The sequence below is a fragment of the Elephas maximus genome, chromosome 8, assembly GCF_024166365.1.
Source record: "Elephas maximus indicus isolate mEleMax1 chromosome 8, mEleMax1 primary haplotype, whole genome shotgun sequence".
Classification (NCBI taxonomy): domain Eukaryota; kingdom Metazoa; phylum Chordata; class Mammalia; order Proboscidea; family Elephantidae; genus Elephas; species Elephas maximus.
This window is the reverse complement of record NC_064826.1, coordinates 94,119,834-94,146,892: the sequence shown is the minus strand read 5'-3', so window position 1 is coordinate 94,146,892 and position 27,059 is coordinate 94,119,834. Positions and strand designations below refer to the sequence as shown.

Genomic DNA, 27,059 nt, shown 5'->3' with positions numbered 1-27,059 from the left:
CCTTTGCCCATTTTATGATTGGGTTGTCTTTTTGTTGTTGTTGAAGTGTTACATATATTGGCTATTAAGTTCTTGTCAGGTACAGTTTCCAAAGATATTCCAAAGATATAAAGTCTTTTGATGAACAAAGTTTTTAGTTTTTATGAGGTCCATTTATTTATTTTGCCTTTTGCTGTTTGTGCTCTTGTTGCTAGATAATCCACTGTTGAAAGCTAGGCCTGACAGCATTGCCCTTTCTTGTTTTTAGAATTTTATGGCTTTATTTTGCACATTTAGGTCATTAATTCATTTTGTATTTGTTTTTGTGTGTGGTGTGAGGCATAGGTCCTGTTTTGTTTTTCTGCATGGGGAAATCCCATTTTCCCAGCACTATTTATTAAAGACATTCTTCTCTCCCCCATCAAATGGACTTAGCACCCTTGTCAAAAAATCAGTTGACCACCCTGGCAGGCTTTAAGACCCCAGGCACTACTCACCAAACTAGGAGGTAGAACAGAAAGTCTAAAAACATTAGGCCAGTTGACTGGATAGACCCACGAACCCATTGACCCTAAACCTTCAAACCAAGAAATCTAATCCTATGAGGTGGCGCAGCGTTTAAGTGTCAGACTGCGAACCAAAAGGTCAGCCGTTCCTTGGAAACTATGGGGCAGCTTTGTCCTGTAACGTCACTATGAGTCGGAATTGACTCCATGGCTGGGGTGTTTAGTTGTACCTAAGTAGTGTCAACAAGTATAGCCTTTTTTTTTTTTTTTGGCTGCTCAATAAAGATTTGTTGGATGAATCTGGTTTCTAAATTCTTTATCAGTAAGCCCAGATAAACACATCTAGGCTAGTGTGGCATTTTTCCCACAGGAAGAGGCTCCCCTCAGTAAAGTGTATGTCTTTGGTTTGTAATTAGTCATCTACATTCTCCAGGTTGGGCTTGTGCCAAAAGTGGAAGTTACAAAGGTAGGTGGGATCTGTGTGGGCATTTCTGACGATTTTTAATCCATGAATAACTTCTATCAAATAAAAAGAGCAAGCCCACAACCTTCTGCTTGCTAGCAAGCTGTGCCAAACTAACGAGTGTGAGCCACAGCCATTAGCTGCTACAAACCGTTCTCTTTGTGAACCAAAACTTAAGGTACTCCTTTGAATCTTGGTACGGTGGAGGTGGGGTTGGGGAGCCGCCGCATTGCAGCACATTATCTAAAGGTTTCACTTGCAGAGGGTCCCCCTCGCACCCCAACGGGTCCCTCCCGAGAACGACGGGCCCTTTCGGGTGCTGTTTTTGAGTTTTTTCCTTGGCCTTGAGACCAGGTTAGGAAGCCTTTCTTGATAAGTTCGGGAAAACCGAACATGCTTCGCAAAGTGGAAGGCCTGTTTTTGGAGAGATGGGGCTGAGGAAACAAAGCCCGTTCAGCGATATGCTCGACGTCTCAACCTTCTTCCCCGAAACTGGTAGTCTACTCATTCTCACTCCCCAACCCAGTCTGCAGATATCTGCTGTGAAGACAGTGTAGGTATTTCGAGAGGAAAACCGGCCTACGGCAAAAAATTTGGTGCTTCGCTCTCTGGATTTCTCAGCAATGGACTTAGGCCCTTCCTTTCGGCCAGCCTCAGCCTTGAAGCTCCGGCTGTGCGAACCCGCTCGCTCCACAGGCCCGCGCACCTCCTGGGGCGCCGCCTCCGCCCGCTTGCCACCGCGCACGCGCCCTCCGCGGGCTCTCCGGTGACCTTTCCCGGGAACCCCCTTCACTAACGCTTCCCCGCCACACCGCCGCCCCCGCGCTTCCTGCTCTAGCCGCTTCCTTTTTCGCGCCTGCGCGGACCCAATTGTTTTGACTTTCCGGTGGGATTCTGCAAAGGAAAAGGGCGGGGGAAGCTGGAGTAAGGGCAGGGGAGGTGGATCTCGAGAACCCGGGAAAGTGCAAAACTGTCGTTTTGCTGACTGGCGCGCTCAAGCGGCGGGAAGGGAAGCCTGGCAAGAGGCGGGCGCTCCCCGTGCTAGGCAACGGTCCGCGCCCGCGCCTTCCGGGCCCGGCAGACGGGGGCCGCGAAAGGGGCGAGCGCGCGCGGCGGGGCGGGGCGGGAGCGGCGAGCCGGGCGTCTCGCGGCTCGGAGGCTGACGAGGCGGCGCGGCTCCGGGGGGAGGAGTCTAGCAGTGACCGGGCCCTGAGGAGAGTGCTGCGGCGCCCGCAGAGGACGCTGGTTTCCGCACCGGACGGACCGACCAAGAGAGGGCTCGGGGGAAAACCGGAAGGAAGAGGAGACAGCGGCGCCAGCCTTCCTGGGCGGGAGGCGGAGGCGAGACCCCGGCTGGCCGAGGCGGGAGGGCCACGCCCCCGCCCCCAAGCCCGAGGGGCCCAGAGTCTTCCAGACGCCGGTCGGACCGGATCCCACCCCGCGGAACCGAAGGACACGGGTGAGCAGGCGTCGCCAGCGTCGGGCGAGAGGGAAGGTGCGGGCTGGGGGGCCCGCAGCGACCTGTGGAGGAACTGGGCAGGAGGTTTGTGGAGTAAGGGGCTCGGCCCTTTGTGGCCCGCTGGGCGCGGGGCTGGGGAAGGCGGCGGCGGCGGCATCTTTCAAATCTGAGACGCTTCCGCTGCGGGCGGGGGAGGGGCGCTGGCGGTCGGCACCGCCCTCTGCGGCCGGACTCCTGGCCGGTTCGCGGGGCAGGGGCTGCCCGGGGCGCCGCTCGCGGGGGCGTTTCCGGCCCCTGCCCTAGGGCGCCTCCGCGGCGGCGGGCTCAGGAATCGGAGCCCTGGCCCCGGCTGGCGCCCGCTCCTTCCTGAATGTACTTGCTGCTTTGAAAAGACTCGCTGCGTTTTCGCGAGGTGGTGGGTCGGAGAAGGGCAAGCCCTTCTGTTTTTTTCCTCTTGATACATCTGGAATTATCAAGAGATGACTAGATTAACAGAGGCTCCAGTATGGTCCACTAACAGTTTGAGAGGACAACAGGAGCTGCCCTTTGAAACGGAAATTTGTGTACGTGTTTACTTTAGACTGAAATTTACTTTAGTCTGAAATCGTTAACTTATTTTAACTCGACCACCTCGCTCTCCCTATGAGTTGAGAAGCCGTGGAGTAGAAAAACATCCTTTGGTTTGATGTGGGACAGTTATTTTGAATTACTGTCTCTTTTTCTGGTTTAGCAAACTAAGATCTCTTTTTTAGCTACCTCAGCCAAAGGGAGAGGAATATCCACTGAACAGGCCACATACTGTAGAGGTTTGTATGAAGGGTGCTTCCACGATGACTCCTTCAAGTGAAAACAGAAAAACAATCCTAGGTGTAAAATTAACCTTAAAGGGGAATGTTTGTGTGAAATACCTGTTTTCTTTATCAATTAGTCTTATGAAACCGTGGGGGACAGGATTGGTCACGTGTTGTTTATACATGGATCTGTACGTCTGACTCACTGAGCATTCAGGCATTCGAAAACAAAACCCTATCAGCAGTGTGGTCTGACCAAAATGATATATTCTTTCACTGAGGGAACTAATTAACGGGATAGGTCCTCCCCCTGCCCGCAACTCTGCTTCTGTATTTTGTCCGATTTTGAGTGCAGTGGTATGGACTTAAAATGTCTTGCAGTTGCGAACGGTGTATTTTAGTTACCCTTTGGAAAGGACTTTTTTCTGACCTAAAGTAAATTGAAAAGTCATACTAGTCAGTTTTCCAATCACGATGATGTGGAATTTTGCTATCCTTTCTATCTCGTTGCTAACTATTGCTATGTTTATTTCTTCGCTTTGATCTTTTGTTGGTCGAGTGTTTGTTTAAGCCTTTTGAGATTGGGCCCTGAAATCCTCAAGGGCTGTTGTCTGTCAGTAATTCTGGAGGGCTATGATATTTCTATTGAGCGTGTTCTATAGTCCACGTGTTTCATGCAGTGGTAGTTTCGCTACACACAGTTTTCTAGGAGTTCGAGTACTATAACTCTTCTCTTTTTTGCTCCCATAGGAAGCATTACCATAAAATATGTTAACTTCACAGGGCCTCTAAGGAGCTGGGAGGGGAATGGAGGTATCGTAGTACTGCTTAAACTCAAACCTTACGTATTTTTTTCTTTCTCGTGGTGAGTAAATGTATTGAGCTGTTGTATAAGATCCAAACATTGAATGTGTTAAGGTGGAGTAAATTCCTGGAAACTTAAATGCAGCCTTAAAAGCCAAAAGATACCTTCTTAGTTTTTCAAAAGATTTTACAAATTTATTCAGGTAAATTTTTCTGTGGGGGAGGAGGGGTTTGTTTCCTTGCTGGCATTCCTAAGACAAGTGGGGCCAGGAAAAAGGGTTGATCCTGCCACCATGAAATATATGAATGAAAATTTCAAAGGCCTTCATTATCTTTTTTAGTTTTGTGGAGTTTGGATAACTCAAACTATTAGAACTGTCAGGTTGGTTTCAAGTAGCTTTTTAGGTATATAAAAATTACTTTGGATTCTCTTGCCAGGAATTTGTCATGTGGAAATTCTTGTGTACGTGAAGAAGGTATTTTTATAGGATATTTAGTGGAAATGATAATCATTTTGTAAGAGAGAGTTTTTTAAATCTTAGCTTTTCTTTCTCTACTACACTCTCATACCTCTGACAAGTGGCGACATGTAGTAGCTTCCATGGGTAGGCATTGGGAATCAGATAAGTATTCCTTAGTTTACCTTTTTTTTTTTTTTTTAAAGAAACTGAGAAACTTTAGTAGTCACGATTATTGCTGAGGGTGTATTTCTTTAGTAACCTCATGAATGTATTTGGGTATCTGGGAAATACTTTCTTACTGTTATGCTTAAAGAAATTATTCACTTGGTGGAAAATGAAGTCCTGGTGAAATAAAGTTAGGTCAGTTTTGCATTACCCCACCTTTCCCCAGCTTTCTTAATAAGTCGCTGTGTGGAGCTGAGAGAAAAAAAGAAAAGCGATACCCAAAATAAAAGGACATACTACACTGATATAATTTTGTCACAGATGACATGTCTTTTATGTACTTCTTTAATTTTTTGAAAGTGTGGTAACTTATTAATCAAAATGTGGTACAGAAGCTTATACTTGTGACCTGGATTTAGTTAGGGTACTGAGAGTAATTACTTTGATGGAGCTATGTAGTTTTAGATATGATTGGAAATGGGGAACACACAAATTCAGACCTAAGCTCTGAATTTGACTAGAGTAGAGGAACCTGTTTTTAGAGGAACCTGTAATGAAATTTGCCAAACTTGATATCTTCAAAAGGCAAGCTGTGTGTGTGTTTTTTAATTGATATTCGTCATAACTCTAGAAAATTCTGTCTGTGTAGTGGTTAACAATCTAAGTACCAAATGGTCTTTTCCAAACATTGTGAATTGTCAGGATTATTTCAGTAACTTGAAAGCATACTCTTTCTGACACCAATATTTTGTTCTCCATAAGGAGAGACCTATCTCCTCTTTGCAATGAGGAAAGGCATGTTTTATGACTAGGACTTTCTTTCCTGGCTCTCATTTAGTTTCTCTGCATTGACATCAGCCTTCTCAAGAGTAGTCTCTTTTGAGCTAGTTTGTTGCATGATTTGTACCACCAAACTAGTCCCTAAAAGCTTTGAATTTCTCTATCTGAAGTAAAATTCATCCAGTGTGAAAGAGAACTCTGTGTGTTGAGACTGTATGATTGGGATCCCTATGGGGCCCTGGTGGCACAGTGGTTAAGTGTTATGGCTGCTAACCAATAGGTCAGCAGTTCTAATCCACTGGCCGCTCCATGGAAACCCTACAGGGCGGTTCTACTCTGTCCTGTACGGTTCCTATGACTTGAAAGCAATGGCTAATGGCTAATGATTGTGAGCATTTCCTCCGACGGAATGTCTTCTTTGGAAACCCTGGTGGCGTGGTGGTTAAGTGCTGTGGCTGCTACCCAAAAGGTCAGCAGTTCGAATCTGCCACGCGCTCCTTGGAAACTCTATGGGGCAGCTCTACTCTGCCCTATAGGGTCGCTATGAGTTGGAATTGACTCGATGGCGGTGGGTTTGGTTTTGTTTGTTTTTTTTTTCTGGTGTAGGTGTGGCCATTTAGGAGTTGGTGAAGTACTGCAAAAGCTTGACCAGTGAGTGCATTAATAAAAGTAATCACAAGTATTTATGTAAGTCTCTGTTCTAAGCTCTTTTTGAAACCCATTTAATCCTTAAACAATCCATTGAGAAGAGTTCTGTCTTTTATTTCTCCATTTTACAGATGAAACTGAGGCATGGAGAGTAACTTCCAAAAAAAAACCTGTAGCTGTCGAGTCGATTTTGACTCATAGCGACCCTATAGGACAGAATAGAACTGCCCCATAGAGTTTCCAGGGAGCGCCTGTTGGATTAGAACTGCTGACCTTTTGGTTAGCAGCCGTAGCACTTAACTGCTATGCCACCAGGGTTTCCAGCTTACAAAAGGTTAGACACCTAGTGAGTTGTAGAACTGAGCTTTCAGTCCAACAGTTGCTGCACAGCCAGTCCATGGTCTTAATTTTTTAGCAACACAACATCCAGTATGTTTTGGATTCTTTCCAACAATAAGGTTCAGTCTTCCATATTGACTTTTTTAGCATTGGAGGATGTAGCACTCCCTAGTTAGTAATACGTCATTTGAAAGCACTTCATACAGATGAATGACCTGTAACCCACTCCCCTTCCTGGAGGGAGACCTCTCTATCATGGTTTCATCCCTACCGTACACAGTCAGTTCTTGTTATATACAGTTGTTACGTTCTGTAGAGTCACCATGAACACTGAATCACTGATCCTAGGGGAAATCCAGGGTTAGGTTCCTGCAAGCCTCTGGTCACAATATTTTCCACAGCTAATCAGTACATAATTTTTTTTATGAATTTATATTTAAAGATACTATTTGACATGTATTTTTGATTTATTAAGGAGCCCTGGTGGCTGAGTAGCACAAAAGGTCAGCAGTTCAAACCCACCAGCAGCTCGTGGGAGAAAGATGTGGCAGCCTGCTTCCGTAAATATTACAACCTTGGAAACCTCATGGGGCAATTTTACTTTGTCCTATAGGGTTGCTATGAGTCGGAATCGACTCGATGGCAGTGGGTTTGGTTTTTGCTTTGTAGGGTCACTGTGAGTTGGAATCGACTCAGCAGCCACAGGTCTTTGGGTTTTGTTGATTTATTAACATTGAACTCATGGCCAACAGCACTATAACTCATGCCTAAATAAAGCTATCTAACACGTGTATTTTCTCTGTAAAACCCATCACAGCCTTCTTGTGCTCAGGAAACTAGATAGCACTTGAGCACTACCTTGGTGGCCATTGTAAATAGCAAAATAAACAAAAAACAAAAAATGTAAAAAAAAATGTCGCACTAAATGGACTGCGAAAAAGATACTTGTTTACAGTATGAGAGCTGAAACAAGCGGCCTTGTTCAGCCCCAGCCAGGACCATGCTTCTCAGGTGACCCAAATTTTTCACTCCTTTGGGCGTGTCTGCAAATGACCACGAAAGCACTGAGAATATTGATTTTGGGGTTACTAATAAATTTTAGTCAGTAGGCCTTGTTCACAACCTCCTCACCATCCTCCCCCTTCCCCCCCTTTTCATGCCTTTCTTTTCTGTACACACCTCCACCTCAGTTAATTGCTGGTGAGTCTGATTTTCACATTCAGAAGTTACTTAATTTGTTCTTTCCTTGATTCTCCGAATCTTGCCTGGTTAACATTTGAAAAGTTTGCTCAGGCTTCTGTTTGTGTTTCTATAGCTACTCAGTGGAAGAGTACTGCGGATGACATACCTGGGGGGATGAATACTAAGTTTCAAAGGAAAACCAGACCCCACCCCCCCCCAAAAAAAACAAACAAACGAACAAAACAACACTTCCATCATCACCTCCTGGAATCTTTAAAAGTTATTTGGAACTATTATTATTATTATTTTAATTTCAAAAAGAGTTTCAACCTGTTTTATACCTCTATCTAATCATCTAGTCAGTCTTGGTTTTGTTTTTTTTTTTTAAGTTATTACCAATATTCAGAATCCATAAAACAAAATTATTGTTACTCTTTTTTTACTTTTATTACAGTAATATTTACTTTGTGTAAATTTTCTTTGCAGATTTATTTTCAGGTGTGTTTTGGCTTTTGCAGCCTAAAGACTTAAACACCTTTTTATACTGTTATTTTGTACGAAAATAAAGCAGCCAGCTTAAATTTCTGGAATACGAATAGCTCGAAAGTTGGACTTTATGCATTTCTTACCTTGTGGTGAAATCGAAAAATAATGTTACCTGTACGAAGATTTACTTTATATAGTCACATTGATTACTTAAAAAGATTACTTAAGGGAGGAAAATAATTTTCTTTGAGAGGTGTTTCAGATTAAATTTTTTTTGTATTTTCGGTGAAAGATGTTTGAGATTTTTAAGTAGAGTTGTATGTCTATGAATTATTTAATCCTAATAAACATTTAATAACAGAATATCTGTTTTGAAACTGTTTTGGGTGGTGAAACACGCTCAATAGAACCTTGAAGACTTGGTTATCCTAGAGAAAATGGATTAAAAGCAGAATTTCTATATTTACTTCTTTATCTTAATCACCTCAATTGGTTTATACATTCCATACTTTTTTAACACTGGAGTTAAAGTAATATTGACTTTGTCCACTAATTATTTGCAGAAAGTCAGTGGGTTGAGAATGAAGAATCTCACTGTATAGCGTTTTAATCTTTGCTGGTACTCTTGATTTACTGTTACCCTTTTTTACTATGCCATCAAACAGACCAATCAAGAATGTTCAGTTGATCCTGTCTGGAGGGGGGATGGGAGGATAGAGGGAGTTGGAAGCTGGCAAAATTGTCACGAAAGGAGAGACTGGAAGGGCTGACTCATTAGGGGGAGAGCAAGTGGGAGTACGGAGTAAGGTGTATATAAACTTATATGTGACAGTCTGATTTGATTTGTAAACGTTCACTTGAAGCTCAATAAAAGTTAAAAAAAAAATAAGAATGTTTAGTTGAGCTTAGGAAAAAAGGCCTAAGAGTAAGAATATCCATAGTTATTATGTCAAAGTACATTGAAATTTTACTGGATTCTGAATTTCATTATATGTGTCTTCGTTACCCCCATTTAATTCTTACACTCGTTGGCTTTTTGTTTTTACCGTGGAATATGTTCTAATGACTGCTTTAGCATATAGGACTTTCCTATTAATCTGAACTGTTGTTAGTTGCAGTTGAGTTGTTTCGGACTCAGGGTGACCCCGTGTGCATCAGAGTAGAACTGTGCTCCATAGCGTTTTCCAGGCTGTGACCTTTCAGAAGCAGATCGCCAGGCTCGTCTTCCTAGGCACCTCTCGGTTGATTCAAACCACCAACCTTTTGGCAAGTGATGAACACTTAACTATTTGCACCAACCAAGAACTCCCTAATCTAAACTAGCAGGCATTTTTTACTGTGGAATATGTTCTATATAGCACTTTACTGTTAACCGTGGTACCAGGAATCGTGGCATATAACAGTGATTTCCCAGTCTGTGGCCCTTGATCCATCTAGTGAATCCATATGTCCACTAAATGTCTTTACACAGGCATTGTCTTATACACATCTTCTGTTTTTTGAATGTTTGTAGCTATTGTTGTAGTTGATCGAATAGAAAGTAATTTTAGTGATTTTAAATCTATTATGGCTTTTTTTTTATTGTGAGTTTTTTTCAACAGATTATCTTAGGGAGAGCTTTGTTTTTTTTTAACCTTAATAAAGGGTACTCACACATATGTTTCTAAGCTCTGTGCTATTAAGGCTTTAGATAAAAAGTGTTTCAGAAGTCCACTGAACTAGGAGGAGCTGGGGAAAGGAGTTGTATTAGGGGAAAAGATGTTAAAATATTTCAGGTGAGAAGTAAAGTGGGATACACACACACACAGAGGTTATATTAACTAAGAATTGTATTTAATCCAAGTCTCAGGAATCTAAGATTAGTACCTTTTCATCACTGTTGTGATCTGAAGGGGAAACATTCTTCTAGCAAAATAAGTGAGGTAGGTAATTTAGTCACTGACTCTTAATGTTTGATCAAGAAGCAGTCTAATACAGGGTTAGGTACACGTAGCCTTTGGCCTGGTTTTGTAAATAAAGTTTTATTAGAACATAGACATATCCATTTATTTACATACTGTCAGAGGTTGCTTTTAGGGTACAACAACAGAGTTGAGTACTTGAGACAGAGACCTAGTGGCCCACAAAGCCTAAAATTTACCGTCTGGCTACAGAAAAAGTTTGTTGACGTCTGATCTAGAAGGACCATGGGGGAATGTGAAAAGTTGTCTTTGTGTTGAGAAGGGAAAGTAGTTTACTTGTTAAAAATTTACTTTTTTAAAAAATAGGTAATCTTTTCATATGTTAGTAAAACTAAAAAGGTTTGAAAAGTCTTTCCTTTCTCTTCAGTGTGAACCACTGTTAGCAGTGAGGCCAAGCGCCAGTTGTCTTTCATAATTTTGCTTGTACTACAGTATTTCTTATGGTAAGGAGTAAAATTTCTTGCACTCGTGTCTGTATCAAAAAATTGGGACTGGAAGATCAAGATGGTTAGATTTCAAGAAAATTTGTCTTCATTCATGCTTGTTTCACTCATTTGCTTGGCCTCTTTTGCCTTTTGAGATTGTCTAAAATAATTGATTTTTAAGACCAAAGGACTAATGGACCACATCTACCACAACCTCCACCAGACTGAGTTCAGAACAATGAGATGGTGCCTGGCTACCACCACGGACTGCTCTGACAGAGATCACAGTAGGGTCCCAGACAGAGCTGGAGAAAAATGGAGAAAAAAAATCCTAACTCAAAAAGAAAGGCCAGACTTGCTGGCCTGTCAGAGACTGGAGAAACCCTGAGAGTTCGGCTCCCGGACACCCTCTCAGCTCAGTAATGAGGTCATTCCTGAGGTTCACCCTTCAGCCAAAGATTGAACAGGCCCATGGAACAAAACAAGACTAAAGGGGTGTACCAGTCCTGGAGCAGGGACTGGAAGGCAGAAGGGAGTAGGAAAGCTGATAATAGGGAACCCACGGTTGAGAAGGGAGAGTGGTGACGTGTCGTGGGTTTGTTAACCGGTGTCATAGAACAATGTGTGTACTAACTGTTTGATGAGAAACTGGTTTGTTCTGTAAACCTTCATCTAAAGTACAAAAAAAAAAAACTGGTTTTAAAAACAACAGTGGATGTTTTTAAATGATAGTCATGGTTTTGGTCCCAGTCTTTAGTAAGAGTAAATGCAGTGTGTATTTTGGAACTCTAGTCTAGTGATTGACAACCCTCACTCTGAATATTTAAAGTACAGCAACTGGCACTTAGTAAATATTCAATAGAAATCTGTTAAATATAAGTGGCCATTAATTGATAATAGAAAATTAAGTGAACAGTTTCCTTGTTTGAGAATTGCTCCGTCTGAGGATGCTAGATTCTATAGCTACCAGGATGTATAACTAATTTTGAAGCTAATGTTACATATGATATAGAATGACACGTAAAATTGTAATTATTGGAAAGGGGATATTTACAAAGTATGACAAATTCCTTGGTAATTAAGTAACACTACACTTTCATGAAACTTTAGTGTACCCAAGGACGGTATAAATTTATTGAAGTTTTGTTTTTAGGAGAGAAGGAATCTTGTTACAGAAAATGTTCATGTTATGGCCATTTGAAGGTTGCTGTTAATCATCTTAAAGAACTTTACAACTTTTCACATTTTTAGTTAATACATTTTAAAGTCTGTGTTCCCAGAGAAGTGGGATACTTTATTTTTAATTGTACTAAAGAAAGATCGGTTTAAATTTTTTAATTTGTTTAGTACGACACTGACTTTTTTTTGCCTATTTTAATGTTATGGGAATTTGCATTTAGAATATTTCACCATGAAGAAAATATACCCACGATTGTAAGGAAGGGGTGAGAAATAAGGCTGTCGTAAAAGCAGTGACTATGGGGATTACATAAAGTTGGCCCACAGTGTAATTTTCTGAAAGCATACTTCAATAGTTTTAATATAGTTAACTTACATATAATTTTTTTAAAAAATCTAGTAAAACCCAGACATAAATTAAATGGGGCCCAAAAAAATTCACTGAAAAGGAATTGAGTCATATTATTATAAGGTTAACGAAATGATCAGAGTGAGCCTGTACAGCTAGTATGCAAGGAATTCTGGGGACCAGCAGGATGAACCAGATCCATCCTGGCTGCCAGCTGTTGTCACCTGGTTTAAGTATGAATGGGAACAGTTTTGGGTCCTGCAGCTGAAGTTGGTACTTTGGTTTATTAATGCATGCATGCATTTCTGTAAGATAAATTTCTACGAGTAGAATTGGTGGTCTACAAGTAGAATCGATGGATTGGTTAAAAGGTATGAAATACATACTATGGAAATACATGTTTTGTAAGATACCACTTGTAATTCTGAAATCCAAAAGCTCCAAAAATCAGGTTTTATTTTAAAAAAAGTCATTTGCCACCAAAACCTCACCTGAAGTGACATGAGACTATATATAGTCTACTTTTCCACACTATTCATAATTCCTGCATCAAAGACGTTAATGAGTTCGATTATGGATTGCTGCCCCAGATTCCTTGAGAATGTTTTGTAATATATGTGCATCACATTACCTCTATAAAATCTGAAAACTCTAAATTCCAGGACATATCTTGTTCCAATAGTTTTGAATAAGGGCATGTAGGGATGTATCAACTTACATGCCTATTAATAATGTGTAAGAATGCTTGTTCCCACACGCTCACTAACAGTGTGCCTTGCTGCATTATTAATGTGTGAAAATAGCCAGTGAATTTAGTATCCTTAGGTGTTGGAGCCCTGGTGGCACAGTGGTTAAGAGAGCAACAGTTAACCAAAAGGTCTGCAGTTGGAGTTAACCAGCCCTTCCTTGGAAGCCCTGTGGGGCAGTTCTAATTTTTTTTTTTATAGGGTCACTATGAGTTGGAATCAACTTGACGGCAACTGGTTTTTTTTTTTTTTTTTTTGATATTATTAGCCTTAGAGATTTTAGTGGTAGAACCTAGATTTATAGTATAACTTTTAGATCTGGAACAGCAAAGCCTTTACCTTAAATGACCTAAGGTCTCACTCTGCATTTGCACCTGTTTTAGTTACATAGTTAACTTGGCTGGAAACTTGACAGCCTATATCAAGTTAGCAGTTCATGTAATAGTATAGTTTGGTAGGAAGTACGGTGTGATTTTCTTGATATAATGAAAGGTATTTTGTGAGGAAAAATATTACTGGTTTTAATGATTTATGAATTCCATGTCAAAAGCACTGGGCTTTTTGATTATGGCAATTAAGAATCATCTAATTAGAAAAGAGATGATGGTTTGCATAGCTAACATATTTAGAAGCGTTCTATTTGGGTTTTCCCCTTTCTTTTCACGATTTGTAATTCCTTTGCCGTGTGTTGTAAATACTGACTTCCAAGTAACATTTTAAAGTTAAACTTTAATTCGGCTGGAATGTCTTTTTTTTTTTCTTGTAAATTTTACGTATTTTGTTGTTGAGAATATATACAGCAAAAGATACACCAGTTAACAGTTTGTACGTGTACAATTTAGTGACATTCTTACCTCCTTTTCTGAGTTGTTTGTCCCTCATTAATATAAACTCACTGCCTCCTAAGGTTCTTACCTAATCTTTTGCATTGCTGTTGTCAGTTTGATCCCATAAAGCATAATGCTCAAGGCAGACCTTTTTTTTACTAGCTCAGCTAAACCATTGTTCAGTTTTAAGATCGTTTCAGGGGAAGTTATCTTGGTTTAAGGTTTAAAGATTATCTTAGGGCAATAGTTTCAGGGGTTTGTCCAGCCTCCACGGCTATAGAAAGTCTGGAGTCCGTGAGAATTTTCAATTCTGGTCTGCATTTTTCCCCTTTTAACCAGGATTTTTCTATAGAATCTTTGATCAGAATGTTCAGTAATGATAGCCAGGCACCATCCAGTTCTTCTGGTCTCAGGTGAATAGAGACCAATTGTTGTGCCTTGGATGGCTCCTTGCAAGCTTTTAAAATTCCAGGTGCTATGTAACAAACTAAGAGGTAAAACAGAAGCACCAAACACATTATTAGGCCAGTTAACTGAGATGTCACGTGAAACCATGACCCTAAACCTCTAAGCCAAGGAACCAAATCCCACGAGGCATTTGTACATAAGCAGCCTCAGTAGCTACTCTTTTCCTTTTTTCTATTTTTGTTGTAAATGTATTTGTCACACCACTTTTGCCAATTAAACTTTTTACAAGTTTACGACTTACAGATCGCAATTACAGTAATCAACTGTGCAACCCTACCCTTAATGTGATTTTTCTGTCACCATTAACTCCCCTTTTTCCCCTCCCTACCACCCCTGGTAACCACTAATAAACTTTTATCTCTGTACGTTTGCCTTTCCTTTTTATATAAGTGAGTTCATACAGCATTTGCCCTTTTGTGGTTAGCTTATTTTGCGCAGCATAATGCCTTCAAGCTGCATCCATACTGTAGCACATATCAAGGATTCAATTCTCCTATTGGCTGAGTAGTATTCCATTTTGTTTATCCATTCATCTGTTGATGGACATTTAGGTTGTTTGGAATGTCTTTTGTTGAATAGTATGCAGTATGACTAAACTGAAACCTAGGTTTTTCTTCTGAGTTGTTAGCCAGTTGTTCAGCATTATTTGTTGAAGTAGGTCATTCTTCCCAATATGAAATGCCATGTTTTTCTTTATCTTGTCTAATTTCTTATGTATACTTGGATTTATTGCAGATTCGTAATACATTTTAGTATTCGGTAGGGTCATGAGGAAGAACTTGCCTATTTCTCCCAAAAAATGCTGACAATTTTTGTGCTGTTCTTCCTGATGAATCCCCCTGCTAGTAGAATTTAGATTGAATTTCCATTAAATTTATACATAAATTTGGAGAATATTCATAATTCATATAGTATGGAGTTTCACCACTTAATTATGTTTTATGTTTTTCAGTAAAATTGTATGCGTTTATTCATTAAGATCCTAGGAATAAACCTTTGTACCAAGAGAGGTATTACACATACATCCCTTAAGAGAACTGAACATCAAATTAAACAAAAATATAGTTTATACTTTGGAAATAAGTGATTTGAATCTATTTACCGTATAGTTTAAGTAATTTAAATTGATGGCTTTGCTGGTAACTTACTCTGTTTTTAAAGACTTTAAAATTATGCTTGTTTATGTGTGCCTTATTTTCTGGGATGTTTATACTTTGTGTAGAAGGCAAAAAGTTTCCTTAAATCTACAAATGTTAACTTTCTGCAGTCTGTATTTTAAATGTAGAAGACTTTAATAATTAATGCTCATTTTTTTGTTTCATTTGTATGATAATGTCTAAAGTTGAACTTCAAATCAATATAATTTTTATTTAAGACTGCTATTTTAAACAGTTTTCTAAAAATGTACTGGCCTAGATACTCTAACCGAACGCTTTTTTTCTTTTTAGTTACTCCAGAGGATCCACCGAACATAGGATGTTGCCACGGATCTACCTCGTGTGTTATTCTGTTTCACTCATGAGCTGCACAGTTGCAAATTTGAACAGTATGTCTGCAGAATGTGCTGAAGAACTTTGAAGAACCTAATTAACACGGGATGACCTAGGAGTGATTCTAAGCCTGTAATAAGATACTGATTTATTAGTGACTGTGTCAGTCTTGGTTCTGCATGCTGCAGATAGCAGCACATACAGTTTCTCCTTTCTTTATTTCTAAAGCATTCACTTGACCTTCCACCAGTAAGATTGACTTTTCTTATCTGGTCCAGGAAATATTAATGGAATACAGTCATGTCCACTCAAGAGGAGAGGCAGATCAATACTGAATATGCTGTGTCCTTGTTGGAACAGTTAAAACTGTTTTATGAACAGCAGCTGTTTACTGACATAGTGTTAATTGTTGAGGGCACCGAATTCCCTTGTCATAAGATGGTTCTTGCAACATGTAGCTCTTATTTCAGGTAAGTGCTTTAATCTTGGTTAGTTTGTAAATGCAGAAAATTCGCTTATTTCAATGTTTTAATAGGAATTTTTCAGAATATTTAAATTAAAAAAGATCTTAATGTTTTCTTTAGGTTTTATATTCAGATGATGTAGTGCTTGCCAAATCCTGTCCTTGCATATATAAGTATGGAATGGGTGAAAGTTGTTAGAAAAGTTTAAATATGAGAAATTTGTTGAAATTAAAGTAAAATTTCAATGTTGGGGAGGCAGAAAGATTGAAGATACTATTTTCCCATTGAAAGAAGATGAAAAATGGAACAATTCTTTTAAAATTTTAAAATACTACCTTTAGAAGACGGTGGTCCTTGTTTATAAGCTTAAGGGTAAAAATAGGTTTGATAATAATTTTAAGAGGCTGAGTTGGTGCTGTTAAGACATGTTAAGGATTTTTATTTGCTTTGCAAAAATGTATTTTTCTCTTGGTTGATACTATTACTACTATCATTTGTGATAATCTTTTTAGCCTTACCAGACTCCTTGCCAGATAGAAATTTTCAGTAATTAATAACATGGTTGGTGTTCTTTATGCCTCAGAACTTTGAAGCTGATTTAGTTATTTTTTGGTAATTACGAATCAACGAAGCTTAACCTTTTGTTTCTTTTGATTTTTTTGTAACTTGTTTTTGTCTTTTTAAAGTAGGTCTCTATTATTAAAGTTTTGTGAGGTGAATAGAAAAGTAAGGCTTAGAAATTCCTTTATTTGTTCTCTGCCCTTAGATTGAATTTTTACTTAATAATTGAAAGGATGCATAAGGATGAATTAGATGTGGACTGGTATATTCCTACTACAAATATTAGCGGCCATAAATGGAGACCAGCAATGAAAGTTAGTTTCTGCTGCTCGTTAGTGGCCGCTGTAGACAGGGAAGGTTAAATCTGACCTTTCAGGGCTGATTTACGTGCAGTTACAGACAGTTCACATTCCTCACCATACCCATCTCATGATTACAGAAACTAAGGCCTCAAATCCCAGTTGCCTTTGTTGTGCCACAGTTCTTGTTTCAGGTTAAGCTGTGGATTTTTCATGCAATTTTAGACACTGGTTTTCTTGCCTGAATCAGAGAGCCTGTTTGCAAACAGTGGTTTCAGAATTCTGGTTGGTCATCAGAATCCTTTTGGATGCATTTACAAATTAGAGATTCTTGGAATTGAAACCCAGAAATTCGATTCAACAGATTTGGGTTAGGGAATCAGAACCTGTATATTTGAAAGCTTCCCAGATGCGAGGGAAATGGAGAGTTACCGTTTAAGGGATACTAGGTTTCTGTTTAAGATGATGAAAAACATTTGGAAATGGGTAGTGGTGCTGGTCGTACAACATGGGGAATGTAATTAATGTCACTGAATCGTACACTTAAAAATAGTTAAAATAGTAAGTTACATATGTTGTTATATATTTTATCGCTATAAAATTTAAAAAAAGAAAGAAAAAAGCTTCCCAAATGATTGATGAATTTTTTTGAGATCCATTGACTTAGATGGTATTAGAAATTCAAGGTTACAGATTTAGTCAGTACCTAAATTGGCTTCTCCCTTTTCAATGGTCATTAATTTTAAATCGCTCACTCATCATTGGAAAGAGCTTTATGTTGTAGTTAAGGATTTTCAGATTGACATTTGTAAGCATAGAGTAGAATACCTTAGCAGTCCTCAGGTCTAACTTTTAAACCTATGCAGCAATTCTGTCTATAATAATATTCTGTATTGTCCTCCGTCTTTGTACACTTAAAGACATAAGAGAAAAACCACCCCATTGTCAGAAAATGTCTCAGTCATCTAGTGCTGCTATAAAAGAAATATCAAAAGTGGATGGCTTCAACAAACAGAAGTTTATTCTCTCACAGGCGAGTAGGCCAGAAGTCCAAATTCAGGGCATCAGCTCCAGAAGAAGGCTTTTTCTCTCTCTGTTGGCTCTAGGCGAAGGTCCTTGCCATAAGTCTTCCCTTGGTCTAGGAGCATTTCCAGCATAGGGACCCCAGGTCCAAAGGATGCACTCTGCTCCTGGTGCTGGTTTCTTGGTTCCTGTGTTTCTCTGCCCGCTTCTCTCTTTTATATTGAAAGAGATTGGTTTAAGACACAATTTAGTAGATTTCGTCAACATAACTGCCGCTCATCCATCTAATAAAGATCATAGTGATAGGATTTACAGCACATTGGAAAATCACATCAGATGACAAAATGGTGGACCATCACACAATACTGGGAATCATGGCGTAGCCAAATTGATACACATGTTTTTAGGGGACACAATTCAATCCATGACAGAAAGTACCATGTGGGTTTATTTAGGTGTCTTCTTTTTTTTCCCCTTCCTCATTAACCCATTGCCATCAAGTCAATTCTGATTTCATAGCAACCCTGTAGGACAGAGAAGAACTGCACCTCAGGGTTTCCAAGGCTGTAATCTTTACAGAAGCAGACTGCCACATCTTTCTCCCTTGAAGCAGCTGGTGGATTTGAACTGCTGACCTTTCAGTTAGCAGCTGAGCACTTTAGCCACTGTGCCATCAGAGCTCCTTTCCTTCCTTAGGTTTATTTTTTGGTTCATTTTAAGTTTATTTGTACTATATAAGTAAAACATTATTTTAATTTTCTAGCCATAAGATTATTATTTATCTCTAATAGATTGAGTTGAAATTGATTTTCCTGAAGTCCACGAAGCTTAATTTTTCATCATAACTACAATCTTAAAGACAACACAGCCGTTTTAAGGCTGCCGTTATTTCCTCATCACTTGCTAGTTGTCACCTTTAGCTTCTCTGGTCTTCTGTACTGGTCTGGCTGTTCTTATTTTTCTTGAATCTTTTCATCCTCCTGTTCATTTGTTTTCTCTTATCCTAATTGAACTCTACCTCAGGTTGGTCAGTGGGGTTCTGGGTAGGTTTTCTTTTTTAATTTTTCAACCTCTAAACACTTACCTGATTATTTCCATTTGACTCAATTGCCTTTACCTCAAATAAATGTATCCAAAATTTAACTCATGTTTTTCTTAGGAGTGACTTTCCTCCTTCACCTTAGGATTTTTCTCTCAATATTTTTTCAGGCACTTACATGAAATTAAACAGTTTTGACTCTTCCTTTATCTACTTCTGTTCTATCTCATTTCCTAGATGCAGAAAATCACCGGATCTCTTTGGTTCTTTGTAATTTCTTTTTTTAAATCCTTCTGCTACCCTAGCTCATTCATCTTATCTCTCATTTTGTTCATTGCATTAGCCTCATAACCAATTTCCCTGTCTTCAGCCTTGGGCTTTTGAGGTCTCTGGGTATAGAGCATTCATCCTAGAGGACATTCTGTCATGCTAAATCCATCTCAGATCCCTTCACTATTCAATGTCCTCCACAGCAAAAGGCTCTGACTCCCTTGTCTCATCTTAAAAGGCCCTGTGTGATCTGACTGCTACTCATCTTCCCATCTAACTTTCCAGTATCCTGCATGAACCCTATGTTCAGCCATGTCCATTGAACAGACAGTACCCTGACTCACTGTTTTACCTACTTGAATACGTCCTCATTTCCTTGTCTTTGAGGTCCAAGGCTAGTCACTTCGTGATACCCACTTGTAATGTCTGCAAGCAGAGGCATTTCTCACCTATGCATGCAGTAATATTCTTTACATTGTTTTTTCATTTCTCACACACACGTGGGCATTCTATTTTGTATTCTTCACAACATCTGTTGCCTTTCCAGCAGTTTCCTGTATATAGTAGATTTTTAAGAAAGTGTCCTGCATATTTTTAGGAAATCATTTGAGTAAGTGAATTTTTAGCAGCTTTATTGATACAATGTACAGATCATAAAATTTACATCTTAAGTATACAGTTAAATGAATTTTAGTATATTTACAGAGTTGTACAGCCATCTTCATAATCTATTTTTAAAGTATTCGCATCACCTTGTTCCCATACACAGTAACTCACTGTTCTCACCTGTAGCCCAGGTAACCTTAATCTACCTTCTGCCCTATATGTTTGCCTCTTTTGGACATTTCATACAAATGCAGTCATGTATGTGGCTCTGACTGTTTTCACTGAGCCTAATTAAAAAAAAAAAAAAATCATTTTGTTGCTCTTCAGTATACAGCAGAACACACCACCAGTTCAGTAGTTTCTACATGTACAATTCAGTGACATTGATTATGTTCTTTGAATTGAGCAGCCATTCTCGCCCTCCTTTTCTGAGTTGTTTTTCCTCCATTAACATAAACTTACTGCCCCCGTAAGTCTCCTGTGTAATCTTTCAAGTTGCTGTTGTCAGTTTGATCCCATATGGGTAGTTCTTAAAACAGCACAATGCACATAGTTTTTACTAGTTGAGTTAAACTATGGTTTTAAAAATAAGAGATGTTTTTGGTTTAAGGTTTAAAGATTATCTCACAGCAATAGTTTTAGGGATTCATCCAGCTTCTATGGCTCCAGAATGTTTGGATTCCATGAGAATTTGAAATTCTGGCCTGCCTTGTCCCCCTTTTGATTAGGATTCTTTTGTGGAATCTTTGATGAAAATGTTCAGTAATGGTAGCCAGGCACCATCCAGTTCTTCTGGTCTCATGGCAAAGGAGGCAATTCATGGAGGCAGTTAGTCACACATTCTATGTCATCCTCCTTTTCCTGAGTCCTTCCTCTGTTGCTCCAAATGAATAAGTGACCAATTGTGCCTTGCATGGCTGCTTTCAAGCTTTTAAGACCCTAGGCACTATGCAACAAACTAGGAGGTGGAAGCACTAAACTTGTTACTAGTCCAATTATCTGAGATGTCCTATAACACCATGACCCTAAACCTGCAAACCAAGGATCCAGATGAGCCTAATGTTTTTTTATGTTCACCTGTGTTGTCGTATATATCAATCATTAGTTCCTTTTTATTGTATCCATTGTATGGATACGAGGAATAGGTGAACTTTCATGTTTTCACTGGGAATGGCATAGTGGAATGTTCTGGTACACTTGGCATTGGATTATACTTTTGTCTCCCTCAGAAGTCTTGCTTGTAAGTTGTCCATCAACAAATGTTAAATAAATGTTCCATGTAGTTTTTCTTTTTAGTCCTACACATTTGTTTTACCTCAAACTCTTTAAGGTTTGTTTTCTTCCATCCTACTGTAGGGCCATGTTCATGAGTGGACTAAGTGAAAGCAAACAGACACACGTGCACCTGAGGAACGTTGATGCAGCCACCTTACAGATAATAATAACGTATGCATACACGGGTAACTTGGCAATAAATGACAGCACTGTTGAACAGCTTTATGAAACAGCTTGCTTCTTGCAGGTAAATAGTTTTTCTCTGAAGTTACATATGTGACTTCTTTATTTTTTTAAGAAATGTTGAATCAGTGACGTCTTACTGCAGATTTCATAAGGTAAAGGTTTCTTTTTAAAAAGTGTAAGGGAAAAGCACAATAGCATTTGATCAGCCAAAAAATAGTTTTGGGGACTTAGTTTATTAAAAGGAAAGGTGAAATTTTCATACTGTTTTCATATTTTGTCTAATTTACCCAAGAATTTAGATTTCAAGTAAAATTCTTAACAGAGTTTGTTGAATTTCAGTGCTTTGGGTTTTTGTGTTAATAGCTTAAGTGTACAAATTTTGATGGTATTCCTTTTCACTTGGAAAGTTTTAAGATTCTTACGAAAATTATGGAACTTAAATATTGATCATGGCCGTGTGATCATATTGAACTATTGAGGAGAAGGTTTTAAAACTAAGCTAAAACAAAGTGATTTATGTAATTGCCTATGATAAACTATTTTACTCTGTATTTCCTGTCAAATTCTTTCGTCAAATTTTAAGAGGAACATAAAAGTATTTTCCTCATTCCTTTCCCTGTTTTGAAGTAACACTTGGTATTTCAGAAACAAAGTTTCTCCAAGGGGATAGCTTCAGACCAAAGGGTAAATTTTGGTACACAGTTCATGATGCATAGTAGGTACTTGATAAGTGTGTGCTGAATGAATGAATGAATGAATGAATGCCCCTGGTCAAATGCCTATACCTGAATGTAACTGGGAACCAGAAATCAACCCATGCCTTATGTACCTTTCTTTCTTTTCTAAAATTGTTCAGTATTCTAGTGTATTTTCAACTCTGGGGGTCCTGGGGTCATGGTAGCTTCCTGGTGCTTTAGAATCAAAGGCCCTCACATCCTAAATCCAAGCTCGCAAAGGAAAAACACTTACTGTAAGCACTGTCTTTCTATAGCTTGCAAATTTTCACTACTTTGTTCAAAGCCATGAATTAAAAGCAGATGTTTTTCAGAATTAGTAAGAAATGTCAAGAAATTAAATTCCAGAACCTTTTGTTACTGATTAAAATCAATACTGTTCCCTATAATTTTTTCTGCCATTTTAATGAATTGTGTGTACTCATGCAAATATGCTTGCCCAGATGCAAAACAGGACTCTGCCTTTTGGACTGAGTCACCCTAGCAAACCTGACTATCGACATTACTTTCACTATTAACCACATGAATTGGTAATGTTTTTATGTGCCAGATACTGTACTGATTATTTATAGATTCTCATCTTCATAATAATTATTTGAGATAGACAACTACTGTTTCCCCATTTCATACAAGAAAAAACTGAGGCTTAGGAAGGTGAAGCTGGTTGCCTAATATGCAGGTATACTGATTGGCCAATCCAGGTTTTGAATCCAGGCAACCCGACTCCTCACTGTGAACGGCTTCTCGTTAACCACTGTGATGTTGAATACATGGTTGGCAGTACTTCTCATCCAACTGAAATCTACTTTAAAAGAAAATATAAATCTAGGAAACTTGGAGTGGCTAATATGGGTCATTTAAGTGCAGGCAATTTATAACTGAAAGTGAACACTGATTGTTCCTTTGATTGGTTGTATTATCTCTGTAGCTAAGAAAGGCAAATAATAACACTGCTTTTAGTCATTGTGCACAATTTTCTGGTTTTACATATCTGCCTTGTCCAAATTGAGAAAACCAGATTTTAGCTATTTAACAATAATCGTTTTTTGTACTTTGACACAGTGTTTTCATTTGGTTCTTGTAATAATATTTTTTAAAAGCCTAGGAAAGTATAACTTATGCATGAATTTTCTTACCTTTCCATTAAGGCCATTTGGTTTTTTTTGTCCCCTAGTGCCTACTTGATGCTGTACTACTGGCTCCTAAATAGGACAGTTAAGTAGGCCACTGGGAGGAAGAAGAAATGCAAAACTATTCATAGTCTTATAATTTTATTATTACAGGAAGACGTTATCCTTTAGGCCAAACATACGTATTTGAAAATAAAATACTGTAAGTGGATCTGATTAATGTATCTGTGCCTTACATAGAAGTGAAATGTGTCTACCCTCCCCTTAGGAGTCCCTGGGTGGTGGAAATGGTTAAGTACTCAACTACTAACCAAAAGGTTGGAGGTTTGAACCCACCCAGAGAGGCACCTCGGAAGAAGGGCCTGGCAAGTTCTGAAAGGATGCAGCCTTGAAAATGGTGGAGTAGCCTTGCTCTGTGTACGTGGGTCGCAATGAGTCAGAACCCTTTTGACAGCAGCTGGTTTGGCTTTTTATTTATACTTCCCTTACCTGCTTTTCTTTCTTCTTTCATTTTAGGTAGAAGATGTGTTACAACGTTGTCGAGAATATTTAATTAAAAAAATAAACGCAGAGAATTGTGTGCGGTTGTTGAGTTTTGCTGATCTCTTCAGTTGTGAAGAATTAAAACAAAGTGCTAAAAGAATGGTGGAGCACAAGTTCACGGCTGTGTATCACCAGGAAGCTTTCATGCAGTTGTCACATGACCTACTGATAGACATTCTCAGTAGTGACAATTTAAACGTAGAAAAGGAGGAGACAGTTCGTGAAGCTGCAATGCTTTGGCTGGAGTACAACACGGAATCAAGATCACAGTACTTGTCTTCAGTTCTTAGCCAAATCAGAATTGATGCACTTTCAGAAGTAACACAGAGAGCTTGGTTTCAAGGTCTGCCACCCAATGATAAGTCTGTGGTGGTTCAAGGTCTATATAAATCTATGCCTAAGTTTTTCAAACCAAGACTTGGGATGACTAAAGAGGAGATGATGATTTTCATTGAAGCATCTTCAGAAAATCCTTGTAGTCTTTACTCTTCAGTCTGTTACAGTCCCCAGGCAGAAAAAGTTTACAAGCTGTGCAGCCCACCAGCAGATTTGCATAAGGTTGGAACCGTTGTAACTCCTGATAATGACATCTATATAGCAGGGGGTCAGGTTCCTCTGAAAAACACAAAAACAAATCACAGTAAAACAAGCAAACTTCAGACTGCCTTCAGAACTGTAAATTGCTTTTATTGGTTTGATGCACAGCAAAATACCTGGTTTCCAAAGACCCCAATGCTTTTTGTCCGCGTAAAACCGTCTTTGGTTTGCTGTGAAGGCTACATCTATGCAATTGGAGGAGATAGTGTAGGTGGGGAACTTAACAGGAGGACTGTAGAAAGATACGACACTGAAAAGGATGAGTGGACGATGGTAAGCCCCTTGCCTTGTGCTTGGCAGTGGAGTGCAGCAGTTGTGGTTCATGACTGCATTTATGTGATGACACTGAACCTCATGTACTGTTATTTTTCAAGGTCTGATTCATGGGTAGAAATGGCCATGAGACAGACGAGCAGGTCCTTTGCTTCGGCAGCAGCTTTTGGTGATAAAATTTTCTATATTGGAGGGTTGCATATTGCCACCAATTCTGGCATAAGACTCCCCTCTGGCACTGTAGATGGGTCTTCAGTAACTGTGGAAATTTATGATGTGAATAAAAATGAGTGGAAAATGGCAGCCAACATCCCTGCTAAGAGGTACTCTGACCCCTGTGTAAGAGCTGTTGTAATCTCAAATTCTCTGTGTGTGTTTATGCGAGAAACCCACTTAAATGAGAGAGCTAAATATGTCACCTACCAGTATGACCTGGAACTCGACCGGTGGTCCCTGCGCCAGCACATATCTGAACGTGTACTGTGGGACCTGGGGAGAGATTTTCGATGCACTGTGGGGAAGCTTTATCCATCCTGCCTTGAAGAATCTCCATGGAAACCACCAACTTACCTGTTTTCACCGGATGGGACAGAGGAGTTTGAACTGGATGGAGAAATGGTTGCGCTGCCACCACCTGTATAGTCGGGAGTTCAGAGAGTGCACGCCTGATTGATGGGCTTTGTCATTTTCTTTGCTAAACAAGAGAGGCTATGAAGGGACTAAATAGGAGTACATAAAAGTCTATCTTTGATAAATTTTATTTTTATGCCCTACTTAATATTTGCATCAGTATAATATATATCAGTGAGTCTTACAGAAAGATGCTTCCATAATATGAAATAGATTATCCAATAATTGAGAAATTTTTATGTGTACCATGAGAGTTTAAGAATTTGGATTATCTGACAGATCGTTGGCCCTGTGTATGTACAGCTCAAGAAGTTCACTTAAAAGGTAATTTCCTGTTCCTAGTGTGGTATGTGACACTATGCTGAGGTTATTTCAGTATATGTATTTTGTTCCTGTGCTTCTGTTCTGAAGTTCTGGAATATGGTTTTCTTCAGTGTAATTAGTTCAGCTGCACTTAACACTAATGTCCTTGTTGGTTTAGAAATGCCGTCTAAATGCTATCCTATAGTTGAGGAAGATCTTCCACTTTATGGTATTACATAGAGAAAGCTATGACTGCAGGACCAGTCTAACTATACTATTAGGTGCATGTATTCTCTTTTCACTAACTTGTCTATCTAGAATACAGGTCTTCCAATCAGCTGGTCATTTACCAGGTGTGGACTGAGTTGCTGGGCTTGCAAAAAGAATTGCCAGCCCCTCATCGTGCGGGTCTGTGTGGAGCTTTCATCGGTAAATGCCTCCACTTTCTGTATTACATTAACGTTGGCTCATGCATATAACTACCTGCTGCTGATGTATTTCTCCATCTTAAAGATTTAGAGTGGGTTAACCAGGTCGTTAACATCTTTGTTAATTTAATAACAAGCATTACTGTAGAGTGATTGTGTATAGATACCTGTTAGTTGTCAGGGTGTGTTTTTTTTTTTTTTTTTTTTAACCTGTTGTGTGTGTGTTGGGGGGGTTAGGATTAGGAAGGTGAACTGTTCAGGAATCCTCTGCACTAGCTGTGCAGAAGAGCAGATAACTAGTGCTGCTCTGGCATTAATCCCAGGAACCACTAGCAGTAGCGGGGTGCCGCCAATCTAACATGAGCACAGGTGCTTCATGGACAAACATTACTAGCATGTTCAACTGCATAATGTTCTGGCACTGTATTTTGAATGACATTAATTTATTAAATAAATTGTATATATTCAATATCTGTTTTTCTTCTGTGATGAAAATGGTACAGCTGTACTTTTAATACGGATTTTACTGGGTCAGCTTAGTGTTCGGTTATAGGTGATTTCAGCATTTTATTTGTCGTATGTATATATGCCTTTCCTTTTTTGTTGTCTAATTTGATCCTTGTTAAATTAACCAAAACTACGGAGCTCAGACTAACAGTATGTTAGGCCAGTGACTTCCAACCCTGGTTGCATATTAGAATCACCTGGGGTACTTTTAAATGTTTGAGATGGTTCCTGAGCCTCATCGCGAACAGGGTGACGCAGAATCTCTGGTGGGTGGACCTAATAACGGTACCTTTCAAAGCACTACAGGTGATATTTTTATGCAGTCCCAGTTGAGAACCATTGGGTTAGGCTTTAAATAATAAGGATTTGATTCTAGATTGCCAGTCTTCTTAGAGTACAGCCTTGATCATGTTTATATACTTTTAACTGTTCCTCTCCACTGCCTACTGAATGAAGTCTGGATTTCTTAGCACATTTAAGGCCTTCTATAATTTGACTTTAAATTGCCTCTCCAGCTTTATCTGACATTGTTTTCCCACCATTTTCTGCCTTTGCCTATGTTACTGGCTCTACTCGGAATGGTCTTTTCATCCCAACTCTGCTTGTGGGTGTTTTTCTGTATTGTTCAGTATCTGTTTAATGCAGTAAATGAAGGCTTCCCTGACAGCCACCTCTTACCTGTG

At 39.3% G+C, this 27,059-nt stretch overlaps 1 protein-coding gene across 1 annotated transcript; it reads left to right on the top strand.

Annotated features, from left to right (window-relative positions):
• Positions 1–1,774: 1,774 nt before the first annotated feature.
• On the top strand, positions 1,775–26,342 carry KBTBD2 (kelch repeat and BTB domain containing 2). Its single transcript, XM_049894065.1, has 4 exons — positions 1,775–2,407; positions 15,467–15,978; positions 21,127–21,292; positions 23,612–26,342. Exons 2-4 carry the CDS (start codon positions 15,809–15,811, stop codon positions 25,148–25,150), a joined length of 1,875 nt encoding a protein of 624 aa, XP_049750022.1. The 5' UTR covers positions 1,775–2,407; positions 15,467–15,808; the 3' UTR covers positions 25,151–26,342.
• The last annotated feature ends 717 nt before the right edge of the window (positions 26,343–27,059 follow it).

Coding starts and splice junctions, on each gene's coding strand:
- KBTBD2 (XM_049894065.1), top strand. CDS start 15,809: ATGTCCACTCAAGAGGAGAGGCAGATCAATACTGAATATGCTGTGTCC. Junction 15,979..21,126: donor ACATGTAGCTCTTATTTCAG/GTAAGTGCTTTA, acceptor ATCCTACTGTAG/GGCCATGTTCATGAGTGGAC. Junction 21,293..23,611: donor AAACAGCTTGCTTCTTGCAG/GTAAATAGTTTT, acceptor CTTTCATTTTAG/GTAGAAGATGTGTTACAACG.